Genomic DNA, 23404 nt, shown 5'->3' on the forward strand with positions numbered 1-23404 from the left:
CCAAAATACTGTCATTTGGCATATTCTGCTTTACCAAGTCCGTATTCCACATGCAACAGCAACAAAAAAGCCAGGGCTGTAAGAACTTAGTCCTGCTTCTGAAGAGGACAATAATCTTCAATTAGTCATGCATATACACTTCTCTCTCTCTCCCATGAGAGAAATTCTATTTTCAAACCTTTGCTTCTGTCTCCTCAAAATCTTCCACAGGACTCCTACTTCAAAAAGTCAGAGAAATGAGTTGTTTCATTATAATACTGGAGGTGTGACTTTTCAGTAGTCGTATCAGTATTTCCCCGATGTAAATGAATTTGTCTCTTCTCTGATCCGTGCTGCTTGCAATTCACAGTGCCTGGCTATAGACAGAAAATAGAGCATCTTGCAAGTGACAGTCAATTCTGATTTCTTCACGAATGCCTGCCTGTGCTGGCTCTCCGTGCACTGAGTTTTGTGCAAAGCAGTACCACTGTGGGCAATAAGGGGAACTGCACAGATGATGTTACATGAATCATTTTCCTTTGTGGAAGCCTGAGTCAAAATTCTAACGGGGGGAAACTTGACGTGGTTTCTGTGATATTGCCCTCCTTTTTGGGGTCATTTGTCCCCTCCCTGCGTAGAGCTAAGTGATCTCTGCAGAGAATATTTGTCCTTATGGTTCATAAAAATAGTCTGCAAGATCAAAATATTTTGAAAAATTTCAGTAAGTATCAGATATCTTTGAGATTATCTGATTAAAGAAAATTCCATCTCTCATTCTTAACACACCCATTTTAAATATCACAATTTGGATGTTACAAAATCCTATCATAACAGCAGCAAAGTAGAAATGTCTCCAGCAAAGTGAACTTAAACATGTTGTTTGCCAGGTGTCTTTGGTTGTATGTGCAAAATAATCTTTTAAACAGAGAAAACAAGTTATTGCACTTCTGTAGTTCTTGCTTTATTCTTTGCAAGAAAGACACCATCCTGGAAGATGGGGCTGATCTCTGGCAAAGTGGAATGCTTTATTATGGCATCCCCTTTCCAAAGTACTACCCAAGCGCTGTTGGACTCCACAGACAGTGGTTTGACTTGAGAAGGAGTTGCTGTTGCTGTCAGTAGTTTCTACTAACGTGGTTCCTTATGATTTTCCAAATACTGAAAACAGCTGTTTGATGATCTGTGATAAGTTATGGAATAGAGGAGAAATTCTAATTTACCAGATAAAAACCCTGTAGCTGCCTCCTAAACTAATGCTCAGTAGTTCGTTAGTAGATAGCAGCAAATACAGAGTATCTTGACCATGGGCTACAACTTCATCTTTATACTGAGCCACCATGGGAGGCCTCTGTTCGTACACTTTCTTTTGTTCAGCAGACGAAATGCAGTTTTAAAGCCTTATTCTCTCGTTTGGCTGGTAAGCACAAGGCCTGGAATAAAAGCAGAGGTATCGTCTGCAGTATCTATAATCTGAGGACAGTCTGCATCATCTGCTGCACATTGAAGCGGGCATGGACCTGGATGCTGACTGGGAATATTCTGGCAGCCTGGCTGTGCCGTAACACACTTGTACCTCTGTCTGTGAACACGTGTGAATGTGCAACGTGCCTGGTTTTTGTCCAAAGGTTGTGTGCTGTGGGGGACACATCAGGACCTTGTCATCCAACAAGTGACAAGTTAGCAGTGTGATTTCTCATCGTGATTTTCATAGTGAATGAATTACAGCATTAATAGGAATTTTGCTTACAGAGGACTGTCCGGTTTGGGTAATGGACTTAATTGTCATTTGGAGAGAACTGCGTGGTCAATCTGTTATATCCTCCTAGATTTTTGGAAAGTGAGATCAGTTTTTCTGCCAGTATAAGGGAGGAAAAAAGTAGTAAAGGAAAAACAAAGTATTTCTGTGGTCAAAACAGAATGCAGGATTTTTCTTCCTGATACTTAACTATAAGGAAAAGTTAAAAGCACTAGAATAACAGACCTACGTGCTTAATCTTACTTATTATCTCTTCCTAGAGTGTGATCTAGTAACCCTCAAATGTCTATTACCACTTCTTTAAATAGGGAGATTTGCAGATGCAAGGCTTGTGGGATGAGGGGAATTGAAACTTCCTGAAGTGGGCGATTAGTAGCCTCCCCTGAACTACGGTAAGCAGTGACCAAGGCTATTTGTGATGATTTGGTGGAAGGGTATAAAGCCAGGTTTTGCCTCCTCTTGTGTTTTCTGTTTCCCATCTCAAGAACTTCTAGCTAGGAAAAGCACTTTCCATTTTCTGTCTGTAAGATTTTTGTGGGTTTTTTTCAGTCGTTTCCCAGTGCACCAAACAACACATTTACCTGTCTCCTTTTGGAAATGTGCTATGGCTCCATGACTTTCCTGTTAGAGGAAATTTGACAAATTGCTACTTCTTTGTTTGGGGTTTTTTTTGTTGTTGTTTTGTTTTTTTTAACCTCCACCATGGAGCCAGTTTGTCCCCAAAACAAAAGGTGATGATTGTTCCCACTCGGTGTTATTGGCGCATGTTTAATGCCAGATATTTGGAACTTTTATTTTGTGACTTGCCAGCTGGCTGTTGCCTTTAAAAGTGCCCGCCTGCAGATGGTTAATGGGACCCAATAAAAGATAGAGCAAAAAGTTTTATGGTTTTCCTCTGAGAATGGCTAGGAAGTTGAAGAGATGACTTTCCCATGTAATATGCCCTGCCTGTTGATGGAGATGACTGAAAAGGTGACTCCAGATGCCTAGCAGTTAGTGTTTCCCCTTCCTACGGGACCAGTGCAATATTTGCCAAGTTGGTCTCACCCTATTAAAAATGGGAGAAGGTGCAAAGGCTTGAGGCAGATGGAACTAACCTTTTATGCACTTTGAGGGCTTTGATTTAGCATAATAGTACAGAGGGATCTTGAAACCATTATGTTTGGTGATTCTTGTGTCAATATCATAGGTGCTTGGTCGGTTGGTTTGACCTGATTGCTAGCTTTCTATAAAACTCAGATTTTCAGTCTAAACATCACTTTGAGTTACTGTTACTACAGAATTTGAATGGATAAAGGGAGGAACTACAGCTTATTGTTTTTTCTTGTTCTTTGTACCAGGTGTTTACATGCTCTGGATCCATCTAGCCTTTTAAAGTCGAGACTATTAGATATTAAAGAATTCCTTAACCAGACTACAATAACTCTCAACCCAGTTGGGCTGGAGCTGTTCCAGATTTTCACTCTCTCCAAAAGTGCAGATATCTTGTTTCTGCATTGCAAGGCTGTCTTCAGCTGGCTGTGACTCAGATACAAGTCTTCCAGATGTTGGTGCAGGATACTGTGATGAGACTGCCTTTCTGTCTTCCAATGTTTAATCACAGAAAATGAAAGGACGATAGTATCTTGTTTTGGCAACATATCATGTGCTGTGATTCCTAATTTTATTACAACTTACTCTCTAGAACATGGAAGAAATTGACTGTAAAAAGCAAAGGTGTTTCTTTTCTGCTAGCAAAGTTGGAACCAGATGTGAAAAAAAGTTGATGGCAAGAATAAATAGATGCGACTAGCTAAAAACATGGGTTAAATGACTTATAATGGTGGGTCAGAATGAGAAGGGTTAATTCTTGTATAATTTCTTTTCTATTTCCATGTTATTTTTGCGTGTACACCATTCATCAACATTCAGAAGCCCTCAATTTACTGTTTACAAAGTGTTTTTAGCAACAGTGGAAAGAGCCAAAAAGGAATAATATGAACCGTTTCCTCTTTGGGAAGGGAAAGGGAGGAAAGTGTGACTGTTACTTCACTTGTGATGCAGTGCAACATTTTGTAAAATCTTAGGGATCTGTTTACTTAGGTACCTTAAATATGTAGAGTGAAGAATGAAATTCATGTTAAATGGAATGCAGTAAAGTCACTGTCAGGTGGACTGACAGTCTTCGTGTGTATGCACGTGAATGCTGCATATGTTTAAAATGTTACATACAAATAACTAAGTAGAGGTGGTAGTCATATGAAAAGCTATCATATCCGTCTGTTACTTTGTGGAGAACAGACCAGATGTGGCCTAGTACCAAAGTTAGTGCCCAGTTTTAAATATGGAGTTCAGCCTGCCAGGCAGAACAAGTTTTCTCAGCACTTGGAAAGGAGTTTTACTGGTGCCTTGACATTTCTCTTACATTCCCCAAACCCAAGAAACAGAGAGCCTCCCTCCTCTTGTTGTGGCAGGTTATAGTTAAGAAAAGATTTGTCCTGGTTTATTCATGCTTGCAGTTTTGGCTCAAGTAAACTCAGAAAGGATTCATCTGCAGAAGTATTCTGCAATTGCTTAGCACCTCTAAAAGTCAGTCTTGCAGTAGACTATGTGCTAGACAGTGCAGTGAGCTTTGCACAGCTCAGTTTGATATACGGACTGAACCCCACAGAAATCAGAGGTCATCTTGGTGCATTCAGATTCTAAGTGCAGGCTTATAGGCAGACAGATACAAGAAGTATTCTCCAATACTATTCTCCAATGGTTTTGTCCAGCAGGTACCAACTACCTCATGGATGGCAGAAAGTTTTTATCAGTAACTGTTGTATTTACCTGGCTTTCTTGTTCATTGGTATCCCTCTCCCAACCCCTCTGCTGATGAATCCTTTAAAACTGATAATGTTGTTTGTAATGTGTATGTGTTTATGTAAATATACACACAGAAAAAAACCCCCAAACTGAAAGCCTTAATGGTAGACGAAGAAAAACAAATGCAGCGTGTTGTGTTTAAAGGCAGTACTATCCGTGAGAAAAACATGGCCATGGGGGAAAGGAACCTGGAAAACTGCTGAAGAGCTATGGTGGTTGCAGTTCAGAAGGGAGGGCAAAGGTATGAATGTTCTCAGCCAGTGAGCAAAAGTCTTCTCTTTCTGCATTTCAGATGGTATTTTTTTGTATCTGGGAGTCAATCTCCCAAGCAATGCATTAGGTGCAGCTTTCTCACTTCCTTTATGCTATTGTAGTAGGCAATGTAATGTTCAAATGAGACTCGGGAATCCTGATGTGTGTTTGTGCCTCTTTGACACCATCACTGTCATTTACAGATCCTGAAAAGGAAGGTTAATCTTTAGATTTTTGAATCGTATCTGTAACCTTTAATGGTATGTTGTAGCCATTCCTCTCTAAGGTACTTCCTAGCTTAATTCAGTACAGAAAGGGTAAATGAAAACTAGTATTCTGAGATTATTGCTTGCTGAGTACACTGAATCTGTGATGCTTGGCTGGTCTGCAGAAACAACCCTTACAAATTGAAAGCTGATTGAAACGTAAAGCTAGCATGTAGTTTTGCTTTTATACTGGTACAAGGATTTACCCCTACTCCTACAAAAACAGCGCAGAGAAGAAATTGTCTTGGTTAATTTGCACAACAAAATGAAGATGTGGTAGTGGCACAGTTGGTGTACCAGTGCTAACTTTAATCCAAGTAGCACAGGTAACAAGCTCAGAGGAATTGATAGTGCAGGCAAGCAACACCATATGTATGCAAGGTTACTGGGCTGTCATATACCATATGTTAGCTCGTAATGAAGTCTCTGCTTGCTTGCTTTCTGCTGCTGCTGTGGTTACCTGCCTTAGCTATGTAAATGCTATTACAGGTGTGTCCACCCTGGGATCTTGCACTTCCATTTTGCTGTGTGTGTGAACCTCTGAAGTCCCAGCATCTTTAACACCTCAAACTGAACATACAAGAACTGGATGAAAGTAAAAAGCAAATGCTTGCTTACCTTGATGGTTTTTACTGGTGTAAAGCTTCCGTGAGTGATGCTGCACAGAAGGGGGTATTGACTTTTAAACAATCAGCCACATCAGGTTTCTTGGAGTCTCTGCACTTTCCTTCTTTATACTGAATCAGAGGGGCTCTGCATGTCACCAAGTTGGGCTGCACTGGATGTACTAGTATGATCCTAAGTGGGAGCAGGCTGAGGTGGGATTAAGGTTCACCGAATTGTCACTGATGAATTGGCATCCATCAGTCTTGGGGACTTGCTTAGAAAGGATACAGTCAGAGCAGCCCTGTGGGGGATGTCCTCTTCAGCCGTTTCTGCGGTACCTCCGGCTGTGGAAGGAGGGGAGGGAGGAGTTGGTGGCTTGAGTGTTAACTGTATGGTAATAGACCAGATGAGAGTTTGGGATTTGTACTACAGCAACTGGGTTTTGTGAGACCAGTGCAATTCTGTTCTCTTACTTTTTAAATCTTGCACAGAAAATAAGAATCGTCTTATTTAAATACAGTGTAAAGTATTGTCATAATAAGACATTGCTAATTACTTGCTTTTGGGTATAGTTCTATGATACCGTCCGTTATAAATGCTGGGTGCTTACATGAACAAGAAATAAATTGATATTGTCTCTGCTCCAAAGAACTAAAATTCAGCATATCTAAGTATTTAAATTATTGCATTATTCTATCGCATGGCTGCCTGCGTCACTGAAATAAGGGAACTACAGCAACGTAGCCAACAAACCTTTAATAAAAGCATTTGCTTGAACAGCACCATGTTGGATATAGTCCATCAGAATAAAAGCAGTTTGGGGCTGTAGTGTCTTGTTAAACACATTGTAAATGTTTTTGGCAAGAAGCCTGGATGAATCCAACCACCTCTGGACAGCCAGCATGTCAGAGCATTTCCGAGTGAGATGTATCATCCTGTCCTGAACCGATAGCTTTGGATAATCCTCTAATCCAAGTGATTGCTTCGACGTTGCAGCCTATTTAGTTTTGCTCAGTCTAGGATGACTTGCTGCTGGAGAGCTCAGGGTGAATTTTTAAAAAAAAGAAAAAGAAAAAAAAAGACTGCAGCTGAATAAATGAATTTAACTCCAGCTGTCTAGGGTCCAGGTTGGTCTTACGGATGTCATATCCTAATGGTGTATTGGTCTGTTAGAGACCTGTTAGAGCTCTGTTCTTCCTCTGGCTTCTGGGATTTTTGCTGAGGCTGTCAAAGAGAAGGTGACTTGAAGAAGGCAGCTTGGTGTCGGTTTTGCTCTGAGGACACTGAAGCTTTTGCTTGTCCCTGTGTCTGATAGGAGTAGCCACCAGTCATGGACTGCTTGCCCTCTGCATATACCTGTCTTGTGCTCCCACTGCCATTGCTACCTCCTTACAACGGAGCCAGACTGCTTCCCGTGCTCTATAGAGACACGCAGTAGCCAAAGAACAATTGAGAAGCATTTTCCTTTAGCTGTCTGTGGGATGGTAGAGCACAGTTGTTTTCTTTGCGCTCTCGAGCAGCCAAAAAGTGGTAAGTTGAAAGGCCTCCTTGGAGGATGCTGCAGAGTGGAGCATTTCGGCTAAGAAGGCTGTCCAGTTATTGCTTGTGAAACAGCGTCACATCAGGATTGTTGATCTTGCCCATGTTTTGGGGTTTGTGGAGGAAGTCGGGCACCGGGGCAATGCTTCAGAGTCCCAGTCTGCTTCCTCGCCTCTGCGTCCCACCGGGAGGACGGAGAGGGGGGTGACGTCCCCTGCGCGCGGGTTGGGCTGGCGTGCCAGCTGCCCGGAGCCCGCCTGTACCTCCGGGAGCTGGAGCCTGCTTGTCTGAGTTTTTGGGTGGCTACATGCTTGTTTAATCCCTTCCGTCGTTGGCCAAGGAAAGTTACCGCTTGGGCTCACAAGTGAGAATGCTAAGAAAACAAAAGATTCATTGCTCTCACTTTTTTCCTCCCTTTTCCTGGCTCCACTCTTTGTTGTTCTGAGAATGGAGAAACTTCTTCCCCCTAGCCCCCCCCAAGAATCACAACCACTTTTTGTTTTGTCTTTTACAGATCAATTTTGTAGCCTGTCAACTGTTTGCACTTTTGGCTGCGTTTTGGTTTCGTATTTACTTGGGTCCCAGTCATGCCAGCTCTGCTGTTCGCCATGCATTTGCCACCCTCTTTGGAATATACTTTGCTGTCTTCTGCTTTGGGTGGTGAGTATTTAGTCACCATGTAGACAAGGCTTGGGTAAAAATATTTTTAAAATTCTTATCAGCTTTTCTGAATTACATCTTTTTAGTCTTAAGGCACATTCTGTGTTATCCTAAAAAAAAAAACAAAAAAACAAACAAAAACCCAAAAAAACCCCAAAAAAACAAAACCAAAAAAACCTAACCAGCATAACCATGCCAAACCCTCAAAGTAAAATGAGCCATGAAAGTATTTGTAAGTGAAGTATTTAATCTGTGATGTTTGTTCTGGAAGTTAAAGCCACACCAGTCTGCTGTGAAGATACCTCTTTTGGAAAAGATGTGTGTAGTTTGAATGTGCACTTTGAGCTAGGCTGCTCTTTCTCTGAATGAAACAAACACATTGACGATATCTTTTCAATAAGTATCAATATATGTTGGATGATCAGGCTATAAGGATGTCATTGTGATAATCCATGTTTACTGATACCCTGATATGACATCTCATTTATTTCATTTGCATGGAAAATTATTCCCTCGCTCAGAACTGCCAGCCCCTCCAGGTCACGTAGAAATTATCTAAATACTCGCTTTGTTGTCTTCAAGGTATTCCATTCATCTTTTTGTCCTGGTGATGATGAACTATGGCATTATGAATATGGCGAGTATTCCCAACATCCACAGGTGAGCTTATGTGGTTGCAAGACTGGAGCTGCCCCTCTGACAACTTCTCCCCTTTCATGGAGAAGCATGAGGGTTTTTTAGGACCACCTTCACTTCTTTCCTGCCTTTCTTTCCCAGTTACTTGCAGGAGCTTTGTTCATTCAGTTACAGAAGCAGCTGTAATCTCAATTTGTGGTTTTTGCATTGATATATTGCATTTCCCTGTGAAATTGCTGACCTCGAAAGGCAGCTTTTGCAGGCTTAAAAACTTTTGCCCAAACCTCTGGTTTCCTAAGCATAATGAAGTCATATTCTCCTTGGTCTGGTGTCCTTGAGGATTGCCTTTGACAATCCTTTTTAATGTGTTTTCCCCCTTGCTGTTTGGCCTTTAGGTATTTTCCACTTATTCTTGAGTTAGGTAGTTAAATAAGGTCACTGTGGCAGCTTAACTTAGTGATCTACAAAATTAAGTCTTGCATTTGGTACTAGGCTTTGAGCTTAAAGTAGAAAGTACCAGAAATGTCACTGCTTTGAAGCAGAAGCTTGCAGCATCATCATGAGAAATTTTTGACCATGGGATCTTTCTTTTCCCTATACAAATGTCTCAGAGGAAGGAAGATACTTAAGACTCCTAAAGGTGCTTTATCAAATGAGCGCCTTCCTGGCCAAAAGACAAAAAGCACTTTCATATGAAAATGGAAAATATGTGGTAGTTACATCTGCTTCTTTCACTGAGTAAGAGAAAGTTCATAAGGAAGAACTTCTCTGCCCGGTCACTGAGCCTGCTCATGTGGGTACCATACTCTCTGTTAGAGGTCAGCATGTGGGAGTTTTTAAAATTGTGTAGGTGGACTTTTTTTTTTTCTTATCGATCATAATTAGGAATTCTTATTTGTAAAACTGCTACTTTATAGCTGGCTAGAAGGATGAGCTGGCCATTCTTCCCACTTTACTTTTGTGCTGGCTTCTCTAACAGCATATGGTTAATACTGTGGTTTGATTTAGGTGTGTTACAGGTGATTTCTGTCTCTGTGCAGCTGTTTCCATAGTTGCTGCTGAATGCTCACATCCCCATCAGGCTGGGCTGGGCAACAGAAACCCTTTATTCATTTGTCTTCAGGGCCAGGGCTGTCTGAGGGTCTAATGCTCAGATAATCATCTCTGCTTCTTCTTTATCTCTTCCTGAGGCGACCCCTCTCTAATATCCAAATGGGAACCATTACTTATGATTTGTCTAGGATTGTTTAGAATCTATAGCAGTCACTAGCATTTTGCACCAGCAAGACAGATATTAATCAAGGAGCTTTTTTCCACCCCCTCACTGAGTGCAAAGCCCAGAAGTCCAGAGGTAATGAATAATTAAAAAAAAAAAAAAGTAACTGGACAATGTTAATGAAAGAAATGCCATCCAGAGACCAGAAGGAAAAGGTGCTAAGAATGTGTATTACTTGTCTTCTGGTCATTGTCCCTGCCCATCACTTGGGGGAAATGCAGGAGTTATTCATTGTGGATCAGAGGAACCGAGTCTACAGAGGGAATCATCCAATACACTTATGTCTTCCTAGAGAAGTGGAGGTGGTGGTGGTAGGGAAATGGGCACAGTTTCAACTGGAAACCCCCTCACTCTTACTGTTCAGCCAATTAGTCACAATGGAAAAAATAGCTGTACACTGCAACGCAAATTAAGCCGGTTAATATAATGTCACCCACTGCTGTGAGATAGCTATGCGTTGATTTGAGTCAATGCGAAATAGCAGTCCAACATGCTGAAAAACCTTAGGAAGGCTGGGAGGATTGGGTTAGGACTTTTCTACTGTATTCCACTACCCATAGCAGTGTGACTCAAAGTACATCCATATTATTAATTTTGGCAAAATAACAGTGTATTCAAGCTGCTTGAGAATAAGCTTGAAAAATGCCAGTACAGGCTGGACCTGTACGTTCAGAGGGCCTGTAAGAGCACTGGATCCTTCATAGTGGGGGTGCAAAACTTGGCTTTTTTTCCCCCCAAAACACAAGTGGAAGTGAACAAATGGAATAAAGAAACTACATAGTTTAACCTGCATGCTCCTTCCCCTGGTTATTTTCTGCTAGTTTGCTCTCTGGTGAGGCTTCCAGCCTTCAAGGCCTATAAAGGGACAAATCAATCCAGCATCAGAAATGCTCCCAGCTGCAGCAGCAATTCAGTATATCTGCCCCTACTTGCTCCCCTTTCAATCTAGGTGCTTTACAATTATTTAAGTGTTGAGGCCTATTTTAGGTGCTTCATCCCACCTGTTCAACAAGGCCAAGTGCAAGGTCCTGCACCTGGGTTGGGGAATCCCAAGCACAAATACAGGCTGGGTGATGAGTGGATTGAGAGCAGCCCTGAGGAGAAGGACTTGGGGGTGTTGGTTGATGAGAAGCGCAACATGACCCGGCAATGTGCGCTCACAGCCCAGAAAGCCAACGGCATCCTGGGCTGCATCAAAAGAAGTGTGACCAGCAGGTCGAGGGAGGGGATTCTGCCCCTCTGCTCCCCTCTGGTGAGACCCCACCTGCAGTACTGCGTTCAGCTCTGGGACCCCCAACATCAGAAGGACATGGACCTGTTGGAGTGGGTCCAGAGGAGGGCCATGAAGATGATCGGGGGCTGGAGAACCTCTCCTGTGAGGAAAGGCTGAGAGAGTTGGGGTTGTTCAGCCTGGAGAAGAGAAGGCTCCGGGGAGACCTTATAGCAGCCTTCCAGTACCTAAAGGGAGCCTACAAGAAAGCCGGAGAGGGACTTTTTAGAAGGGTGTGTAGTGATAGGACAGGGGGTAATGGCTTTAAACTGAAAAAGGGTAGATTTAGGTTAGATGTAAGGAAGTTCTTTACTGCGAGGGTGGTGAGGCACTGGAAGAGGTTGCTCAAAGAGGCTGTGGATGCCCCATCCCTGGCAGTGTTCAAGGCCAGGTTGGATGGGGCTTTGAGCAACCCGGTCTAGTGGAAGGTGTCCCTGCCCATGGCAGGGGGGTTGGAACTAGATGATCTTTAAGGTCCCTTCCAACCCAAACCATTCTATGATCTATCACCGTTACATGTCTGAGCTGGGTGACTTGCCTTTGGAGGGATGCTTTCCATTTTCTGTTGATGAGAGGGAGCCCAAGGGCCTCGCTGAGGCTGGACTGGATGCCTGACCCAGATAAAATAAGATGAATTCTGCTCTGAATCTCCTGAAGAAGCTGTCATGTCCCCTCAGTCTGCCTTTCATCCAGCTGTTTGCTGTGGGCCACATGACCTGCAGGTTGCCTTGCCATCCATCACTGTCACTCACACTGCAGTTTGTTAGTCCCCAGGGAGGAAAAACTCATTTCTTTTAAAGCCGCAGTCTTGTTCTTCTGTAGAGTTTTGCATCTTCTCTTCCACGTGACTATTTTCTCCTGATGTGGGGGACAGCAGTAGACTTGGTCCTGGCCTGTCCATGTGATGCAAGCCTTCCATTCTGGTGTCCCAGCTTTCTGTTGCACTATCTAGTTTGCTTCATTTGTCAGTTTATTTCCAAATATCCATCTGCTTCTTACTTCCCCAGTATCCTCTTTCTTGCTCGGGTAAATACAGGGAGAAGTTAGTTGTAGGAAAGGCTGCATCTGCCCCACCTAGATACTGCAATGCCTCCAGCCCTCAGACTGTTCAACTCTTAAGATAGAAAGAGTCATGCTATCGTCCTGCCTAACATAATTTTGTGATCATCTTGAAAAACTGAGTGAAATTGTCAAGCTCTGCTTAAGGAATGCTTCTTCTGGAAAGGGGCATCTTTCAGCATTTAGAGCTGAAAAGATTAGGCTACGTGTCAGTATCTGCCTTTACACAAAGTCAGAAGAGAGGAAATATCTTAAACTTGAAATGTTTTAGTTTCTGGTAGATCTGAGGAAGAGTTGTACATGTAAATAAAGAACATTTACAGATAAAAAAAGGCAATGGATAACTTCAGTGACGCATTTACAGTATCATCTGGTTTCAAATACTTGAGTCAGCAATTTCAAATTAATATGTGAGGGTGGGAACACTGAAACTGAAATGCCCAACTTGAAGTGATCCTATTTCTTCTTTTCTTTTTTCCCCACCCCGCTCGTGAGGAGACACCTCTGTAATGTTTCAGCTGGGTACACAAAACCATCAGTCCTCTTTGAAAATTTCTGCCAGATCTTGTAACATATCTTCAGACTTGTTAACAACCTAATTTGCGAAAATCAAACTCCACTCCTAAGCAAGCCCAAACCCAATTTGAGTGATTCTAGTTCTTGTTGGTACATGTGTTGGTAACTGTGTTCTGTATGTTATGTTTTTAGGTACTCCTTTGTCGTAGCTATGGGATACCTCACGTTGTGCCACATAAGCCGAATATACATATTTCATTATGGTATTCTCACTACAGATTTTTCCGGGTGAGTGAGTCCGCAAGCTGGGTCCTGTGTCAATTAGTATTAGTTAAATTTAGTTCATTTTAAGAATAATTTTTATGTTATCTGGGGAGCGCCTGCAATTTTGTTTCCCTTAAGCTTTTTCTAAGACTTTTTTTTTTTAGGAAGGAATAAACACTATGTGATTTTTGCATTGACTCATTGTTTCTGCTGTCTTCTTGCTAGGCACTATCTAGTTAGGAAGGTAGAGCTTGGTTAGCTAGACTTCTACCTCGAGCAGCCCTGGCAAGTGGCGTGGCTGGTGCTCTGGTCCCTGGTGGTCTGTGCCCAGAGGTGGGGTGGGCTGCTCTCCTCCCACCTTACTAGGCACAGCCATCGGCTCCGGGTCGTCCTTTCCCCCTTTCTGATTTACCTTGATGCCCCAAATGGGAAGGTGTTTCCCACCCCAGGCACTCCAGCGGGTGGGAGGGGAGGACTTGGGCAGGGGCTGAGTGCCTGGGGGAGCTGGGACGTGGGTGGGTGGGTGGGTAACCGGCGCAGAGAGACACGAGATCAGCTTTTGCTGTCGGTGCCGGTCTTACGGGTTCTCTCAGCAGATTGTGGCTGCTGTGTAAATAGCACAACTTTTTATATGCCATGCATTTCTGTGGAACAGTGTTTTTCATATATACTGTAGTCTCTGATTTCACTGAAGCAGTAGAGGATGCTTTGCAAAAATAAGAACAGCTAACCCTATATATTTTGTTTATGAGAGGAAGGCATGCTTTTGCATGATTTAAAAACAACGTGCTAATCTGTATTCCACTTGTTTAACTGAATGTCTGAATACGGAGTCATTAGTAACATACTATGAAAAATTTCTGTAAACCAGCACAGTGAGTTGTAGATGTCTCTTCCAAGCTTCTGTCGTCTTATAGGCATAGAGTAGGAAACCGAAGGTTTTTGCTGTCTGTGTGCATGTGTCTCTGTGTGAGGTGGTGGGTTTAAGCATTTAATTAAATTTCAGGGGGTGGGAGGGGAAGTTCCTCTGAGACTTTTGAGGGTTTTTTTTATTAGAGGAGGGGGTAGAAAAGGGAACTCTTATATTTAGAGAAATTTAGTTCTATAATTTTTTCTGCGGTTCTTTTAATACACACAAAAAAGCATGTCCTGAAAGAGCATGACGTACCAAGAAGCCTATAAATGGGATTAGAATGCTATAGCTCTGTGTGTGTATAAGACAGAGAAATGCAAGAGAGCATGCTTTTCTGAATAGTGCATTCAGAAATGCAGTGAGATGTGTTAGCTGGCTGTCTCTGAAGACATGTAATAAAGATCCAGCTGAGACTGGGGGTGGAAGAAGAGGAATGGTAGTTGGTTAAATTATAGACTATGTAGCATTTTCTTCTCTCTTGATGAAAAAGGAGCTACTCTTAACTAATGATGAGCTTGAGGATGATAATGGTACTGCAAGAATAATACTTGAACTTTGTTGTTTGATTTTTTGTCCTGACGTTTCAAGATATAAGCGAATTCCTAAACTTCAGTCAAACATAAAACTGCGAAGTAGTAAACAACTGGAAAATGTAGTTTGGATATGAACTACATCTTTATGGTATATTTTAAAAACTAAGAATAAATAAAAATGTTGTAGTGGTATTAATAAAAACTTGCAATCCCAAGTGCTGAAACCCAGGTCAGCTTCATAAATCTGTCTTAAAACCTGTTTTCCTCAGCTGTAAATAATATGTGCCCACTGAGGCTTTATGCACATACCTAAGCAGATGTGATGACCCAGAGAGACAAAATACACCCCCTACCACTGTTTTACCATGTATGAGCAGCAACTGACCCTCCTCTTGCTTGTTCTCCCACGTTTGATGTTCCACATCTATTGCACGACAGTTCTAGTGCCATCAGCTTTCCAATGTCAGCTCCCCAAAGTGACCAGCCAGATGTTAAATGAGCGTTTCCCAGTGTTGGTGCTGAAAGCTGACATACCTCGTTCGCTCTCTTGACCTGCTTTGTGCACTTAACAGCTTGCGTGCATAACCCTTTTGATGTGTGCTTGCAAATATTATTTTTTTGGTTCTTTAGTAATGGTTGTGCTGTTTGTTTGGAGTCCCCCCATTTTGAGAACACAGCTTGTAAAATGCAGGTAGAGATGGAGCAGACAAGGTAACTTTTGAGTCATGTCTTAAGTAATCTGGAAAATCAAACTGACTCGTCACTTCAAGGTTAAGTAGTAAGGAAACTTGTTCCTTACTGGTGAATAGTTAATTCTTCTAAATCATGCAAAAGGTAGGTTTGGTCACTGACTCCCACAATCAAAACTACTTAAGCTGCTTGCAGCAATTTCTTGATTTAAGAGTTTTTCATGTATTGCATAGTACTTAGATGAAAACTCCTTTTTTTTTTTTTTTTTTTTTTAAAAAAAAAGTGCCATGTTTTAATGAAAACCAGTTCCAGTGTGGTACACTTTAATTGTGTTTTAAAAAATTTATATATATTTTATCAAAGTTCTTTCATTTATATTATTTCACAAAAATGTGGTGACATAGTTTAGGAGTTTTCTTTTGACTACTTTCTCAAAGAAAACTATTCATTTTTGAACACTAATTGTAAAATAACTGAATGCTGTGCTCACCCCTTAATTCAAGTCAGTCTTTGAGAGAAACATGCATATTTTATTTTGCTTGGTTTGCCATGGCATTTATACATTGTACCTAGGAAAACTAAATCCTAACTCTTTATTTCTCTTTTTCTCTCTCATTTCTTCTTCTTTATGCTAAGAGGATTATGCTGGTAAGTTGCCTGGTTTCTATACAACTTTATAAAAATGGTAATACTAACATACAGTTTGGGGTTGGTTTTTTTTTCCTTTGTATCACAGGCTCAGACCAAGTATAGCAATATTATGGCTTTAGGGAGAAATTAGTTTAAAATAAATCAGGGGATCTTGATTGGGATTTTTGGAAACTAGTAATAGATATGGTTTCAATCAAGCAAGCTAGATGAACAAATGCCATATGCATATGATCATCTGGACAGAATTCAGAGTCGCTCCTCATCTGTATGAAGTTGTGTCTGCTTTAATCCTTTGCTTGATTAAGACCATAGAGGTTTTTGGTGTCCTCCTTGAATTCTTGCAATGCCTGAGCAAAATTTCCTAATATTGCAGCTCATTCGGTGAATGTCAGGGAATGATTGTGCATATGTGAGTTTCTTGGTGCCATTCCTTGCAGAAAAGAAACTCAGTTTGTGAAAATCACTACACACACTGGCAGTGCTTTCAGTCTTCTGTTGGTCTTAGAGAGACCAGAGCTGAATTATCAGGGAGACTCGAGCAGCTTTCCATCCTACAGATGTCAGATCTCTACCTCGTACATGAGTGTTTTGGTGGACATCGTTCTCCAGAAGGAATGGACATCTTTCTCTGTTCGCTCTATCCCAAATGCAGAATAGCAGCAGCATTCTCGGCAAACCGCTTAGGAAGGGATGGTCATTGAAAGAAGCCTCTCAAAAAGCCATATAAGCAGAGACTTTAGTAACAAGTGTCACTTCAGGCAGTTTTTTCAATTTTTGGTGGGAGGCTAGTGCTTTTTTGCTGGTTTTCCCCTCACTCAGTGGCTTAGTATCAACCACAAAAGAAAGGAACAAAGGTACAACAGCCGGTCTTTACAGAGGAAATACATTTGCTGATGGAAACAAGCATGGATGCATTCCATTACCATGTTAAAACCCAATGCAGAAACACTAACTGGTCCTGCGAGTTCAGTGGGTTATTTTTATTTTTATTTTATCATGAAGTGCAAGACGTTGTTGGCAGCGTGTGTTCCAGCAGCTCTGGGTAACTTTGGTCGGCAGCGAGTCCCCAGAGGCAGCACAGCAGCGCAGGTGCAGGGTGAGGAAGGGCAGGTCGGGCAGGCAGTTTTCCGTGTCCGCTCGCTGCTTGGCTGCTCCGCTGGGCGTTTGTCCGCTTGAAATTGCACTGAGATCGCTTACCATTGCTTACACAGGAGTCCTGTAAGAGCTGCAGTGTGGAAATGAGCCAAAATTCAAGCAGGCAGTCGCTGCTAGAGAGCTCCATGCATCTAGTACATCCCCAGACACTTCTCCAGAAGTCAATACTCTCTTAAGTGAAATGCTTCTATCGTGAAAGCGTAAGAAACGCTTTTGGGGAGCTTTCACCAAAAAACCACATGAAGCAAATTGGAAGTTGCTTTGGAGGCATGAGTGTGTTCAGTGAAGTATTTTTTCCTCTGTGTGCTTCAGCACTTCTTCATTTTGCTGTCGAAAGCAGAAGCGAGAGCCCGCTGCCGGTGGCGGCCCTGGCTTGGCGATGGCCTCGGCAGCACAGTTAAGGTCGTAGCAGAGTGTGACTGTGTGAACTCCTCATCATGGCTGCAGTGCTAAAGAGATAAACCTGAAATAAATGTTTGCTGTTTTGGAGTCTTGTCTGCAATGAGCCTTTTGACTCCACCTCCTCTCTTAGTGAAATCAGGTCAGTGGAAACTATTTCTAGTGAGCGTGTGCCAGACTCCTCCACAGGATTACCTAAGGTCAGGCAGACTCTGCTTGGAAAATGTCTTTTCTCTTGTAAGCACCAAAGCTTGCTCAGTGCAGAAGTCAGCCTGTGATATGGGGAGGATCCCCACAGCAGGCTACAACTGATGCAGACATCTTTACTTCCACTGGCTTGTGCTTCTGGGCAAATTATTTATGTTGGGGCAAGCTGTGTTTAAAAATGACATTAACTGGTAAGTTTTCATTTGGAAAGTTTAATTAGAAGGGTAAATCCATCTATTGAGCTTTCTCTGTAAAGTGTTGCATCTTTGTCTTGTGTTATTTTTCAAGGCATCTAACGTAAGGTAAAGACAGTTTGGGGTTTTTTTTAATTTGTTAAAATTTCCTATTTTATACTGACTTCCTGCGACAACTTCTTGAATTTTTTTTTTTTTTTAATTGGCCACTATGGTTTGTGTGTAGGAGGTACAATGCAGCTACAACCTGAGATTAAACTCTTGGTCAATATATAAAACATTGCAGTGGGGGAAGTCACACCACAGTTAAATCAAATTCTGTGTTTCTGTGCTAGTTTTTAACTGTAGTGCTTGGTAGGACAGGTGAAGAGGAGAGGATGTGGAATCACCATTCTACATGTGGCTGCAAAGTGACTGGAAGCAGTTCAAATATGATCGCGTTCAATTCGCTTAGTCTTCTTAAATGTGTTTTATTTCAAATGCTTCCTCCCTAGGGGTAGGTCTTCATGCTTCATCTGTAAATGCAAGTATAGTAGGTAGATTTTCTTTTTAAATTCAACCTAATAATTTGGCCCACTCCAATAACCTCTGCATGTCTCAAAATTTGGGAGAAAGGTTATTAGAATTTTTACAGTTTTGTTAACTCCCCTTCTGGTTTGTAACACTACTGACTTTTTCCAGTAGAGTCTAAGGTTTAAAGCATTATCATGTTGGAAACAGTTGACTATGTGATATGATGCTGTATTTTATGTATCAACTTACTCAATGTTTTTGCTGTTTAAAATTAGAGCTTTTCTGAAAGGCTGAACAGAAATGACAATTCAATACTCTGGTATTGCCAAGTTTTAATAATCAAAACTCACATGTGTTTTTAGGAAATGATGATACTATTTTTCCCCCTAAATTAAATGTGTTTTTCTTATCTAATTTTTAATGTTGTTTCAAGACTTGCATCCTCATGCATTGCTCTGCAAATATGAGGGAAAGGACTATTTTTCATTCTGAAGAAACAAAAACAGTCTTAGACTTGCTCTGTGTGTGTGTGATGAGGTGAGATTGGGTGAGTCCCCAGGGAGGAGTGGAGACAGGTGTGGGTGTGCGGAAGGTGGGGGACCTCCGCACCCCAAAGGGATGCCAAAAGAAGGGATAGCTCCAGTACTGCTGAGTTTTGTTGTGCTCTGCCCTTTCCTACAGCGAAGGCTTCGTTCCTCAGTGAGATCAAGTCAGTGGGGGAATGGTAGATGGGTGGAAGATGCTCCCTGTTCACCTGAAACCTTGCTTACCCTTTGCGCGAAGTATTTAATGATATCTGATACTGATCTTGTGAAAGATTTAGAGGGTGTCATCCCGTTGCCACTATACGGCAGGCTTCCACCTTCCCGAGTAGGGTATAGAAGAGATACGTCGATGTGCAGTACGATGATGGCAGGAGAGAGAACCGAAGGTATCTCAGATGCCCTTTGTGGGTCTCCCTCCCGCCCACGGCGTCAGCAGCATCACTTCTGTGCTCGCTTGTCTCCTCTGGAGTTGGGATTTGAGGGAGGCAGACCGTCCATCTTTTCTGATTAAAGCGCAGGAGAGGCTGACTTGTTCTGCCTGGTTACAACGTGCTGTCAATGAAGCGATGAATTCCTAATATAGATGAAGAGAATCACTGTCTCTTCTGAGTTTATATGTTGTACGACTGTAGTGCAGGCTGCACTTCTGCTTCCCTCAGTTAATCAGCACATCAGGATTGTTTGCATTTTGGTTCTCTCTGGCTTACAGTGGGGGGGCCCAATTTTCTAAGACAAGTGTCTAAATTTAGGCACTTAAAGGCATATGGTTTTGGCTCTGAGCCTGAGGTTTAAAGTTACCCACTTCAATATTGGCATAAAGTCCTTGCTGTAAGAAACACATGCAACAAATTGAACCAATTTGAAACAAGTGTTAGCGTTCATCCATAAAGCTAAAAGGTCAAGCACTGACAAAAGAAAAATCTGTGTTTGTTGCAGTAGAACTGCTGGTTCACTGACAGCCTCTGTCTCTCTTAAGGATTAAAAAAAAAAAAAATCAGCTTTTTCATATGCTTAAAGGATTGGGATTTGTGTATCTTTGAAAGCAAAGCTAAATTTTGTCTGAATGGGAAAATGTACTTTGAGAAATAGGATGTTGAAGATAATGGTGAAAATAGCTTATAAATAACTTTTCTTGAAAGAGGAATTGGAATTAAAATTAGAATGACTATTTCACAATATTGGAGCTGCCTGGAAGGTTGAAAAGTCATTGCTGAATTCATCCAACCCTTAGCTGCAATCAGGGGTCTAGGTGACCCAAGGGGAGCTGCTGTGCAAACCCTTGTGTTACAATTGTATTCCAGATCTGTGTATATTTAAGCTTGTTCTGGATTCTATGTGCAAGCTTTTTTACTGACGTTTCAAGTAGAGGCTGCTGGAATGAGGAAAATTGTTTCTGATTAAGAAATTGGCTGATACTGCATGTTCTCTGTTTTTGGGTAGAAAATGCAAATTATTCTACCCACGCAGAATTACATGTAGACTCTTGAAAAAGATCAGCCATATTTAGTATTTAAAAAAAAAAACAAACCAAACCACTTATGATGAAAGAATGTCTTTTTCCAGTATTCTTGTGTTTACCATGCTCAGCATATGAATTATCTTGAAAATCAGTTTGATTTATCATAGTGGGATAATCAGATTGCAAATAGTTTATCTTAGCCATTGAATTTACATTTGATTGTAACCAGTAGGTCAGCTTAGTCGAGAATGATTCAGAATCTCTTGAAAATCTCTGCAGAACATGAGTATTTGACTGTAATTTTAGGTAGAGGTATCACTGAATATAACTTTTCCTTTTTTTTTCCTTACCTTGAGAAATGGGTGGAGAAAATACAGTGCTCGAACTAAAAAAATAGCCTTCAGCTTTATTTCTTTCATTGAATTCCAGAAAATATATTACAATATTTAAAATGGAGTAATCATCTACATCTCTTTAAAAAGTTCCATATACCGGCCAAACTCTGTAAACAACATGTACACAAACTTGGGTTTTAATTTCCGTGTTGAAGACATTTGTGTTCAAGCAGAAACCTCTGTACAGTTTATGTTGATAATTCATTACCAAATCGAGAAACGATGCATTGTATTAATCCTCAGCAAAGACAAATCTCTTCTGTGGAACTGGTTTTACATGTAATCATCATAATTAATGCTTTTAAAATAACAACGTATCCTTATCACCCTTTACAACGCCCTGGCTATTGCGGTCGTGAAGGTTTCGTAGGCGATGTGAGATCTGGGCACCCTGTGCTGGTGTCCCCAGTGGCAGAGATGATGGGGAGAGGCAGCGTTAGCAGGTGCTCGTCCCTCGCTTCGCCTGCCATGGGTCCTTCCAGATTGCAGGTGTTCGGCGCCGGGTTTTGTGCTTAGGGCTCCACAGCCCTTAGAAGCTGTGTATGGACGACAATTAGTCCTCCAGCCTATGAGGGACTGATTAGTTCTCCCCATGGTTTTCCCTCTATCTTTCTTCTTGCGTACCTCTGAACGCTCCAGGCTGTGTCCTTTACCCTCCTGGGGACCAGCTCCTGATGCCACCAAGCTGAGTTTTGCCTTTTTTCTATTCCTTAGCTGCAGCAGCTCACATTTGCCTACAGTGCTGAGAAGCTCTGTAAAGCTGGCTACTGGAGGTATAAGTAGCCCCTACTGAATGTAGTGGCTATTCCTATGCCGCTTGTTTGGTTGGCCCCAACGCTGCTGGGTGGTTGTAGCCTGTAAGCACGGCTCAGGTACAGCTAGCTCCTGTTTTTTGGGAGGCTCCAGATCCCGCATGCCCAAACGCTCCCAGTTGGATGGTACATCTTGGACAGGCTGTCCGGAAGGCAGTTGCATGGCTGAGAAGCAAGTGGGAAACTGCTGTGCTGACAGCTATTTTGGTATTTGCACGCAGTCCTAATTGATAGGGCTATTCATGTGGGGAAATAAGCATGTGTATTTGCAGAGTTGACATTTTTTTAGGGCACTGAGGAGACAGACAATAGGAGAGTAATAGTAAGAAGAGCCAGAGTTATGTTACAACAGCATTGCTGTATTAGAGCGTTGCATCGTATGGGGCTTGAATTCGGTCTTTGCCTGAAAGGAAGCCCAGTGGACTGCAGAAGCTGGTATTTCCTAGCGGTGCAATTTCTTCTGAATTACAATTTGCACTGCTGCAGGATGGGGAGACATAAAATAAGGCTTTGTGCACACTCAGCAATTAAAAATTCCAGTGCGAGTTACTGTGGGGTTGTTTTGAACTCAGACAATTGTCTTATGCCTGAGTTCCTCCTTCAGTTTTAATTGGATGTTTTCCACAGTTCCACAGTTATGCCTTTTAAAGGGATAAAGACATTCAGTAAGAAAGTTGGGAATAATTTGTATTACAAGACATGTAACTGTTGTTTCTGTCTTTGTTACAGTCCGCTGATGATAATTACACAGAAGATCACAACACTTGCATGCCAGTTACATGATGGTAAGAAAAGGAATCTTTTCCCATGTCCTGAAGACAGCCTTTTTATTCCAGCACATTCTACGGTTGGGTTACGGAGTAGGTAAATGTAGTTCAGCGAGTTGCTCCAAATGAAGAAGAAAAATGCTTTGAGGAAGAAAGTGAGAAACCTCAAGTTTTGATCAGTTCTCTAGGATCAAACTGTCTTTGCAGTAATGAAGACAACTGGTTTCCCCTTTGGGTGCTCTACTTCCTTGGGGCCCAATTTGGATTTTAGCTAGTACCAGTATTTGCTGTTTAGCTGCTACAGTGCATCTCCATTAAGCTCTCTGAAGCTGTTCTTGATTCTTAAATATCAAGAGTTGTGTTTTGATACATAGGTTCAGTCATTAATGTTAATGCAACAAAAATATGCTATCACTGATATATTTGGTGGTAATATACTCCATGATTTGGGAGACGGAATTCAATAGCATTTTCCCAGCGCAGGGAGAAGCATAGTTGCAAGCAAAATAACATTGTCTTCAGTCTTGTGCTGTGCTGTGACAGAGCACTATTATTTCCCAGTAAAATGCCTGTGTCTAGTACAGTGCAAAGGCTAGAAATGTCAATTGTCATCAGTACCGTTATTGCTCATGTCTACTGATGTTGCAGTGTGAATTTCTGATGGTCCAAGGCCCGTTGCGTTATAAGCTGTAGGTGACTAAATAAGTAGCCTGCTATAGAGTTGTTATGATCTAGGATTTAGGTGATGGCCACACCACAGACTGCAGGGTCTGGCATTGTTCGCAAGCCAAGTTTACACAAGTGGGCCTAATGCTTTTAGCTGGCTATAATGGGTGCAGATTGAAGCTTGGCTAATTAACCTTGTCGTTGACATTCATGTTGCTGTGGCTTCTCTGCTTCTGTTATTTAAGCTAGCCAGCTCAAGTATCACTGTGTGCCACAGTGGTGTGCAGCCTAGATGCACACCTACCATTTTGAAGGTAAATGAACAGACAGAAAGGAAAAGGTAACAGCAGAGGCAGGAGTGTTTTAAGCAAACCAGGAATCCTGCAGATTAATGATGGTGGAAAAGGCTCATTACATTGTGAACATCCACGTACAGAGCAGTTGATCAAATGGAGGCAGCTTGCAGTTCAAGCATCAGTGACAAATTTCTATTTGTAAAAATCTAACACAGCTGCCCATAAATGGAAACAGACAAACAAAATACCCAGCCCTTTAAGTAATTAAGTGCTTAATTGTCTC

General features: G+C 41.8%; 1 protein-coding gene across 6 annotated transcripts in view; it reads left to right on the forward strand.

Annotated features, from left to right (window-relative positions):
- The window catches only part of MBOAT1 (membrane bound O-acyltransferase domain containing 1), a 58653-nt gene that overhangs the window by 16302 nt on the left and 18947 nt on the right, over nucleotides 1-23404 (forward strand). For 5 of the 6 annotated variants that reach the window (XR_008237969.1, XR_008237978.1, XM_052805862.1 and 2 more), the window contains exons 2-5: nucleotides 7760-7905; nucleotides 8488-8565; nucleotides 12855-12950; nucleotides 22122-22177. Coding sequence is in view for 4 of the 6 variants with exons in the window: in XM_052805862.1 (XP_052661822.1) it covers nucleotides 7760-7905; nucleotides 8488-8565; nucleotides 12855-12950; nucleotides 22122-22177 (376 nt within the window). In the remaining 2 variants the exon portion in view is untranslated. The remainder of the gene's footprint in view (nucleotides 1-7759; nucleotides 7906-8487; nucleotides 8566-12854; nucleotides 12951-22121; nucleotides 22178-23404) is intronic. The other variant, XM_052806035.1, reaches the window with a different exon arrangement.

Source organism: Harpia harpyja, chromosome 1 (genome assembly GCF_026419915.1).
Source record: "Harpia harpyja isolate bHarHar1 chromosome 1, bHarHar1 primary haplotype, whole genome shotgun sequence".
Lineage (NCBI taxonomy): Eukaryota > Metazoa > Chordata > Aves > Accipitriformes > Accipitridae > Harpia > Harpia harpyja.